Genomic DNA, 10,175 nt, shown 5'->3' with positions numbered 1-10,175 from the left:
GTGTTTTCCTATCAAAGTAGTTTGCACAACAATCTATGGAGAAATCCTCTGGCTGCATAAAGTGTGACCCCTTTATGAATTAGCTAAGATGTCTCAACTGTATGGACATCTTCACTCATGATGAAACAAACTTGGCATGAAATCCAGCCCACAATGTGCAACCTCATGCAGATTTTAATTGCTGCAAATCTACAGGCTGCCACTGTGTACTGGCAATCTTGCTCATCACCCAACATAAACAACATGTACGACACACATTGTCTTTGAACAATTTGGATTTAACAGTACCAAAGGTTGTCAAAGTACTCACCTTACCCTTAAGATGCATAACATATGCTTCTATTGCTCTTCCAGCCTAGAATATTAAGGGACAATTTTAAGCCTGCCCATTTTGTGGGAAGCAGATGGGTGAATAGTTAAAATTAACAAGGTGACTTAACCCACTAACATTCCACATTGATCCTGCCATCTTTTATTTTAATCTGCTCTTCTGAGCCCATCTGGAGCTGGCTGGGTCCTCTGTTAAATATGCCCAATATAGCCTGAGCAGGAATGCCATCTGGTTTTCCTGCCAGCTTAAGACATTAATACCTGGGATCAGAAGAGGCCCAAACAAAAGTTGTTTTAATGCTTTCCTTGAGGAGCCAACAGCTGCAGTAGTATTTCCCAGGTTCCACCAGCTTTTCCTTTCCCATACAAAACCCACAACATACATATCTCCAACCACCCAAATTTCTGCTCCTGCTCAATTGACACTTCCACCCAGTTTCAGATTTGCAGATGACTGGCAGCATGCAGATAAGGCCCGAGATTTAACATTCCCTGTACCTCTCACTGCCCAGGTCCAGAAAGGGTTAGTGCTTGAATCATCAAACCCCACCCACTCTAATTCACACTCCCAGATAAAATCAGGACTTCAGTGTCAGTATACTAGAACAATAGTAGGGAGCTGAGGTAGAATTAACTGAAGAAAAAAGGTTAAGAACCAGAGCCGGAAGATTTTGGTTTCAGCTTTTAAAATGTTATGTAAAAATTCCCATACAATGGAGATGACATTTCCAAATGGAACAATACAGGTGTGTACTCTATCTTGCACACGTGCTTCAGTTACAACTTGAAGGAACAAATTTCTGCTATAAAACAGTTACAAATTATGAGCAATTTTCAGGCCAATCATTTGTCACAGACAAGAATATTACCCTGAATTATAATTCAGTATATCTAATAATGCCAATGAGAGAGTACACATTAGATCCCCTACTGAAATACCTAGTGGGCAGTCGGGAACATGAAACAGCAGCTTCCACATTACCAAGTGCAACATTGCAGCCTATGCATTTTCTTTGAACTCTTAAAACTCCTGGTTTTACTATTCATGCTGTGCTGAGGTATGGCTAACATAGTGCACCACTGGCTTAGTGTAAAATCCTTAAAGCAATTTCAGTGTCCAAAATACAAATGATAAAACAGCTTGTCACATACTATATGCTCAGAGTTTACCAGCCCAATTGAGAATGTGGAGCATTGTCTATCTAACTTTACCAAAAAAAATAAATATGCAATACTGGATGGCAGTTCAGCTGCTGTTATCTTCAGAAGTAGCAAGACCTAAAGAGGTGGTTTGTCCAACTGACACAGTTACCAGGGTTGCAGGATATATCCACACCCCTGATGGGGATATTTTTGTGGGACACAATGTGGTTTTCCCTTGATCTATGATCCTCGCTAGCCATCAAGAAAAGCTCCAGCATCCAGAAGTGAGAGTTGAGTCTCAAGCAACTACACACGCAATTGTTTATTTATTCCCACTTGTGGTATGGCAATCCCTCTGCAATACAAGCATTCTAGAATCCAAAGCACTAGGAACCCAACATTTATTCATTACATATAATGCAGCAACAGCTTGGTCTGCATTTTCCCTTTTGTGGGACACAGGATTGAATACAATTGCTTGAGGCTCCATCCAAAGAGCTACCTCTCCAGGATGTATTAATGACCTGCTTAGCACATGTGGCAAATTGTGATTTCCAACTAAAATCTGAAACAGATCTAGATCAGACATCTGAATTTTGAGTTTTCTTGTCAAAACTCAATTCCATGGGAAACAGGATATAGTTTTTAAAATTAGAACCAAAGACATTTTCCCACTGCAGCAAAAACCATTAACAAATACAAATATGCAATAAAGAAAGCCGGGTTTTTATAAACATGAAAGGATCATTAACTGAGACTTTGGACCACGTTTCCAGTGCAACACTGGATCATTCATACAGTCGCTCCAAGATAGTACTAAGATTGTCAAATTTAAGATTTACTAGGAAGGTCTAATTTTCAGAGCAGGTAACAGGATAATTAAAAAATTTGTATATCTTAAGCATGGATTTCTAAGTTTGTTTTGCATAGAATTGTTTTCATTTAGTAAGTTAAAAAATTAGTCACCCAATTTATAAAACTTGAAGACATCCACACATTTACAGAGGTTCAATCACGCAACCACACGTTACGTCAATATCCCATCATCATTCTTAATAAGCGCTTTCAAAATACAGCAATAGTCATAAATATAAAACAAATAACACTAAGAAAAAAAATCTTTAATACCATTACAGAAATACAAGTTGTACAGGATTTTATGCACTGAAGCAAATACAACTGTTAATTACAATCAAGTTCAAAATTAACAGCTTTCTAAACAGTATGTTCCATGTATAAATGGATAAACCACATTACCAAGTACAAAAACAAGGTAGCTAAAGGTGCTTACTGCCTGCTCCATAATTTACACGCAGCCACGTCTCTGGAGGTGCAGCTGACAGGCATTTTACTGGACAGCCATGTTTTCTGCACGTCAAGGCATCATTACAGGAGCAATCAGGAGAATACAGGACACAGCCAAGCACTCTGCACTGCACTGCAACACGCCACCTTACAGCTAACCCGCTTTACAGAACTGCTACACAACTGCGCCTAGTGCACAAAAATACATGAGACAATAAGATTAGTATTGGACTGAAATAAAAAAAAACAGAAAGACATAAGCAAAGTTGAAATTTAAAAGATAATTACTTCAGTGTACAGAAAGAAACATTACAAAACCTGGAAATACATTCCGTGCTTTTTACCTTATGTACATATCCAAGCCAAAATGCATCTGAAGTCGAGCATTTCACTAAATTGTAAGAAGTTTTAATAGCAACATAGATGGCACATAACATATAATGAGCCTTCTCAGACACTAATATAAATTCAAAACTTAAAACTGACAAAACCTATTATAAACAATGATGTTATAATAACCTTTTAAGTAGATCACTGCTTATTTTAGGAAGGTCTCTCCATCATCTAAACAGATGGCAAGAGATGGTATTTCTTGCAAGGCATCTACAATGTAAATCTTCCAGCCATCCAGAATATCTGGAATATCTAGAACAAAGAGAGAAGTTAAAATTTAAAAGGCACATTCCATTTCACAACTGTGGAAAATATCCAAAGTAACAATGTTTATTAGAACTGTAAAAGTTACACGCAGTCCAAAAACGTGGCTGACCTGATGAATGCCAAAGCCATTCCTTCTATTTTTAAAACAGGATAATTGAATAATAAAAGTGCACCTGCCCCAAACAGCACTCCATTAAACTGACATTTAAAAGGATTTTTTGGAGCAACTTGCAGGTTACATGGCATTGGATCTGAATAGCTAAATGAAACAACATTAAAGATCCTACACCATTTAAATCTTTAAGCTTTAATGTATGACTCACTGAAGATAAGGCTACCTCTTGAACAGAAATTAAATTTGCCACATCAAGTAGTTGGTGCTTTAAAAATGCATGCATTTTGCATATGCTAAATGGAAAACAAATAACAGTATTTGAAAGTTTGTGAATATGAAATTTTTACACAAATGGATTATAAATACTGTAGTTCTCATTTCCAGAGCACCATGCAATTTAATACTCCAATTCAACACGAACTCTTAATAAGCTTCATTTTTCAATTTTCGTTCGGCACATTTTCCCCAATAAGTGCCAGAAAACAACGCTTGATACCCCCACCTTTACTATCAATCGAAGTGCTACAGTAATGCCTAAAATTCTAAAAGATAATAAGAGTTAGATATTTGCTGCAATTTCAGCAACACTTAACTACAAATAATTTGTTTTTTTTTTACATAGATCGCAAGATTAATGTTCAATCTCAAAACAAATTTTAAAAGTCAAATGACTTCTCTGCTTGAGCAAATACAGAGATAATGGATGCCGGTCCAAATCTTGGAATGCTCCAATAGTATCATTGCTTTCACTGAGCTGAATGAAATGTGAGTCTGTAGTGCAGGTGTAGTTCCTAGTTATTTTACTTTTAGGCCAAAATTTACAAGTTGTAGATGCCATCATTTAAGTATGACCATTTCAATGCTATAAAGCCCAGCTGAATTTATACATCTATATTTGGCATAGAATAGTAATATTAATCAGAGACTTTAAAGTCAGGAGCTTGACGGAATACTCACCAGTTACCTGGATGGGTGCAGCCACAACAAAAGTGAAGAAAAGTGGCACTATCCAAGACAAAGCAATCCGCTTGCTCAGCACCCTTGCCAGTGAACTCAATATCCATCCCTCCACCAGTGTATTGCGACTGCAGTACATATAATCCACAGGATGCAGTACATCATCTCACCAAGCTTACTTCAACAGCACCTACCTGCCACATGACCTCTACCACCCTGAAGAACACGAGAAGCAAAATCATGGAAACATCATCACCTCCAAGATCCCCAAGACACAAAGCATTCTGACTTGGGGACATAAATAGCTGTTCCTTCATCATCGCTGGGTAAAAATCCAAAGTCCTCACCCACCATCACTGCAGCATCAACAGTACTATTCTATGATTCTAATACAAGGATTAGAGCAGTTGAAGGTAGTCTACCATCACATTCTCAGGGCAACTAGGGGTGAACAATAATTGCAGCTGTGCCAAAATCATCTGAAGAGCTTATTTGAAAATGTGCATCCTCAAATTTTAAAGACCAAAATGTCTATGTCATTCTCGTTGTTACAAGCTTTGAAACCATTACAGGGGACAATGGAATCATTAGTTCATAAGATTTTTCTTCGGATGGAGGTAAGTCCCACCTTACATAAAATTTTCCAAGAAATTAATGCAAACATAATTTCAAATCTTATTTTGGATAGAAAATGTTGAGATGGCCATAATGATGTGGAATCTGTTGTCACAGTGATAAGATGCAACTTCAACCATTATATAGATCTAGGGCAGTCAGCAATGTAAAAATTCAATAACAAAAATTAACTTGCAATGTCAACCAAGAACTTTCTTCTTTTCCAAATATATAAAACTTGAATAACTGAACTCCAAACAAAAAAAAGTTACATTCTAAAATGAGAACTAAAATGTTTTACTTTCAAAATAGGGTAATTTCACAACCCTTTGCATTTTACTTCTCAAAAGGGAGGAGCTGTGTAACTGAAATAAGATAACCCACTAAAATTAATTAAAGATTAGAGACACTATAAAGGCTGAAAAAGCTTGAGCTTTACCATTTGGTGGTTAAAAAGCATTAAAATATGCAAACTCTTGATGGGTATATAGGACCAAACAAATGAATTTTAAAATTGATACATCAGGATATTGTGCATGGAAATATCTCAGGAAGCCCTAAAATCAGTGAATGCAACAAAACTGCAGGTTGCTTTTTCGCGCTCAAATCTCAGAAAGGTCTTGTGGTAATATGCACAAAAGTTCCACTGCTGGATTAGAGAATTTGATAAGTGTTTGGGCAGTGGTAGCTAGATGCAAACAAAAAGTATGGGTGGCGTGGAAAACAGGAGCAGAGAGTGCAGACTCTAAGTGAAGATCGGATTGCACAGGGAGTGGGGAAAAAAAGTTGGGGGTTGCGGAGCAGAAAGCACACTAGATACAAAGGCTCAGAGCAGTGCTCAGCCTAGCGTAGGATCAAACATGCTGCTGGAGGACAAGAGCGGCATTCAATGAAATGACATTGCCATGAATAGTCAATATGGGAAAGAGGCTAGCATTTATTGCCCATCCCTAACTGCCCTTGAGAAAGTGGTCGTGAGCTGCGTTTTCGAACCGCTGCAGTCCTTGGGGAGTAGGTACATCAACAATGCTGTTACGAAGGGAGTTGCAAGATCTATTTTAATCGCTAAATGTCTTCTGTCCAGTTTTGTACTGGCTTCAACAGATTGGAGAGCACAGCAGGTTAAAAAAAAATTTGGAGGGGGGTAGTTAAATTGCCATAATGTTCATTCTAACAAATGGTCTCAATCTCAAAGATTAACCATTATTTTCTCTTTTCAGATACTAACAGACTTCCTATGTAATTCTAATAGTTTCTAGTTTTGCTTGAATTTTTTTCAAAATTCCATTCATTTCTGACAACAGCTGTTACTGACCATTAAACTGAAGACAGCAAAGCTTGGGAGCAGAATTTGAGTGCAACAAGGCTCAAAAACTCTTCAAAGTCTAAAACATTCTGGAGTTTTGTTAGAGACTTCTCAGGATTTGAAAAATTGAAGGTTATGCCCACTAAGGGACAGCATATTCATGCAACAGAATCTTGAAACCAAATGGATGCAATGTTCTTGTAGCAGTTACTTTAAACTATCCTCGTTATCCAATTACTACCATTAACAGAAATGGCTATATGCAAGAAAATTACTAGCACCGAGTAACATCTTCGATGAATTGACAAGTTAAGCATGTAAATAACAGCAAGTATTTGATGTTATGTTAATTCAGCATAACATGCTGCATTGCTACTTTAGCAAATTAACTTACCCAATCAACATAATCTATTATAAAATATTAACATTTCTTTTCCCTCCAGCATGAGGAACCAGCACCACACATTGTTTTTTGTCCCAATGTACTGTTCTCAATTAGAGTGTCGATATCACTATCTCTTTAAAGTATAATGAATTACCATGTTGTCTGACTTTCTACTTCTGTTGTTCAAAACATGAATGTGGATGACCAACTAAGGAAATGGTTTGAAAAAGTTACTGTGCCTGAAGTGTGAAGGAGCCAAATTATCAGAAGAGGCAGCATCTTGGCAGCATGACTTCAGCAACTCTAATTTCAACTGCTTGTTCATTCAGCTCTCACACTGCTGGGCACAGCAACTCCTCCAGGCCAGTACCCCTGCTAAACAGAAAAAAATGCAAATTAGGGTAAACAATTCCTTGTAAGCAGTTTTTTTATAAAAGCAAGGTTATTCTCTGGAGAAATTAATTTGTTTTTTCTCACTGATGCACATGGACAAGGGTGTGAAGGAGAAAGCAATTACCAGCATCACACTGCCTTGGGGCCTAACATTTCAAACTGGGTGGGGCACCTTGCAAATTCTCAGCCAATATCTCCAGTCTCTTAGGAAATTACAATTTTTGCTCCTGGTTGCTGATCAAAAGTGAAGTCATCACTTCATAACCAGGAATACTCGGTTCACAGCATTATTTAATAACAGCCCATCTTGGATTGGTATTCAGGGATGTAAGTTCCAGTTGTGCAAACAGCAGTGCAAATTGACATAGATTAACATGTAAGGTATCAACTGCATAGTATGGTAGTTAGGGACAATTACTTCAAATGACAGAAATTCCACCTGCAAGTCAAGGGTTAAAGGAGTCTGCATCAAGAATATTTTTTCAACAGTTACACAACAGTTTAATAAAACTACAGATAAATTATCCAGATATTTCCCAGTTCTATGTTCTCCCTAAAACTACAAATATGCTTTATTACCCAATATAAAAAGATACTAAAAAATTGCACTACATTAGTGTATTTACTCACTTTGGTACAGTTTACCACTTTTCTATGGTGATTCAATTCCATCTTTCTGTGGAGATTTTGAATAAATTGGGGTTTTAGACCTGGATTTTGACTTAGATCCTTGAAATATTCGAGATCCACTTCTAGATCTTGACCTCGATCTGGACCGAGATCTTGACTTAGATTTAGACTTTGACCTTGATCTTTCAACAGATCTAGATTTTGAACGGGATCTAGATCGAGAGTACGAGCGAGACCTGGACCTGCTGTACCGAGATCTTGACCTAGTTCGGCTTCTGGATCTCGTACGAGATCGACGTCGTCTTCTAGGACTAAGAGAAAAGGATATCTTTAGTGAGCAATAGATAGTTAAAAGCGGGAAAAAAAACACAAGCAATAAAAGTATGAAACATCACTGACATGTGGACAACACCGCTATTGTTTGCAAATTTCCAACCCTCCTGAAGCTGCACAGCTCCATAGGCGACAGTCACCATTCAATATTTTATCTGAATTGCCATCTTTAACTTGTCTATGTGGTTCACAAATATGTATTGGCAGGATATGCAACCATGGGAAAAATGCTGCAGAGGAGGATGAACCTGCCTCTATCTGAAATCCATGTGCGCATACTCTCAAACAGCCACTGTTAAATATTTCTCTGCAGTCTTTCCCTAATCCAGTAGCAGCTTTTGAGTTCAGCTAAGCTCATTAAACTCAACGTAACAGAAAGCTTTCCACTCCACTTGGTTTATATTAAAACCTGTAAACCTAGTCACAGAAGGAAATCGATGCAGGAAAACTATTAAGTCTCGGTGATGTAATCTAGTCACAAAGTTTTCTCATTTAACTACAATTTAATTACTGAACGCAGAATAGCTAAGTATCACCACTCCCAAAAAGGAAAATACAGTACCTACAATTATGGTCTTCCCTATCACAGAAAGCAATCAAAAATGGTAGTGAACAAAAGCCAAAGCGGCCTGGAAGCATACCACCTCTCCACCAGGGAATTACACAATGAATTAGTACATTGTTCCATACAAACCTGATGAGCAAACTTGTTTCTTCAAAAAAAAGGATCTTGTGTAACAGAATACACTAGATTACAGCATAAGACATACTTAAAAATATATCTACAAATTCAATTAGAGACCCAAAAGAAATTCCCAATACTGTATGATCGATTTAAAGGGCAAGCTTAATTTCTGAAAAATATCTATTACATTTATTTTCAATTAAAGTCAATTTTCCCTCTAATGCCTCAAAACAAAAGACCTTAACTCTTTCTCCCTCTCAAATGTTTAACAACAAACCACGAATAAACGAAAAAAAACATGTTAAGCAAAGAACCCAACTACACGGTTAGTTCACAGTACGGGTGATAATTGATACCACAAAATTCTTTACGGCTAGGCTCAGGGAGCACATTCTTATCACAAGAAGTGCAACAAAAGAGTCAACTTTTAATAATCGTCTGGAGCCTGTGAAAACAGAGCCTCCCTCGGTGTGATATCTACTAGCTAACACTACAGATATAAAAGGTTAAATGGAAAATGTGTATCTAGTAGGGACAAAGACAGACTATTGAGACTACTCAAAAACCCTTCCTAGCCTTTTACTTTGAAATTCAAACCAAGATCATTGCCTTTTCTAGTCAAATTTCTACGGCTAGGATTTGCTAAATGCGCACCAACTTGATGTCGACCCTCACTCATGAAGCAAGTTCCGGCGTACAACGATCATCCGCATGATTCATGACTAACTAAAAAAAAGTTTACTGAGTTAAGGTCGGTGGATGGCTTTCATAAGTATTAAGTCTGCCGCAGAAAATTCTCCTCCTCACTAACCTGCGGCTTCTCCTGCTACCGTAAGCGCCGCCATACCGGCGAGACGAGCCTCCTCTCCGATGAGACTCGGCCGGGCGGCCATAGCGCGCCATCTGCACCCTCAGTTCCCTGCCGTCCAGCACCGCGCCATCCATGGCGTCAATAGCATCCTCGGCGTCCCTCTTGTCGTGGAAGCGGACGAAAGCGAAGCCGCGGCTCTCGCGGGTGAAGCGGTCGCGGGGGATGTAAACGTCGCCCACTTTACCGTACTTCTCGAACACGCGCTTCAGCGTCTCGGGCGACGTGCGGTAAGTCAAGTTGTCCACCTTCAGCGAAGTCATGCCCTCAATATCTGGTGGCATTCGACCGTAACTCATCGCTATTTCTATCAGCCTTGACTCTGTTGGCAGCGGCCAATCGAAAGAAGCTGCTGGCGCTGAATCCGCGTAAAACCCGCCACAAACCACCGCCTGACCCAACCACAATCACAAGATGGCGCCCGCCTGACCCGGAAGCATATCCTTACCT

At 38.6% G+C, this 10,175-nt stretch overlaps 1 protein-coding gene across 3 annotated transcripts; it reads right to left on the bottom strand.

Moving 5' to 3' along the window:
* Positions 1 to 2,573: 2,573 nt before the first annotated feature.
* On the bottom strand, positions 2,574 to 10,150 carry LOC137384295 (serine/arginine-rich splicing factor 2-like). 3 transcript variants are annotated; one of them, XR_010977563.1, is made up of 4 exons: positions 9,669 to 10,150; positions 7,840 to 8,150; positions 6,971 to 7,191; positions 2,574 to 3,423 (listed from the first exon to the last, which is right to left on the bottom strand). XR_010977563.1 is itself a non-coding variant. In XM_068058125.1 (3 exons), the coding sequence occupies exons 1-2, from the start codon at positions 10,022 to 10,024 to the stop codon at positions 7,862 to 7,864; spliced, it is 645 nt and encodes a 214-aa protein (XP_067914226.1). In that variant the 5' UTR covers positions 10,025 to 10,149; the 3' UTR covers positions 2,574 to 3,423; positions 7,840 to 7,861. The 3 variants fall into 3 exon arrangements, 1 of the variants encoding a protein (XP_067914226.1); XR_010977562.1 differs by lacking the exon at positions 6,971 to 7,191 and having other exon boundaries at positions 2,574 to 2,967; positions 3,298 to 3,423; positions 9,669 to 10,149; XM_068058125.1 differs by lacking the exon at positions 6,971 to 7,191 and having other exon boundaries at positions 9,669 to 10,149.
* Between the last annotated feature and the right edge of the window lie 25 nt (positions 10,151 to 10,175).

Source organism: Heterodontus francisci, chromosome 26 (genome assembly GCF_036365525.1).
Source record: "Heterodontus francisci isolate sHetFra1 chromosome 26, sHetFra1.hap1, whole genome shotgun sequence".
Classification (NCBI taxonomy): Eukaryota; Metazoa; Chordata; class Chondrichthyes; order Heterodontiformes; family Heterodontidae; genus Heterodontus; species Heterodontus francisci.
Note: the sequence above shows the minus strand (reverse complement) of the source record. Positions and strands in the feature narration are given on the sequence as shown.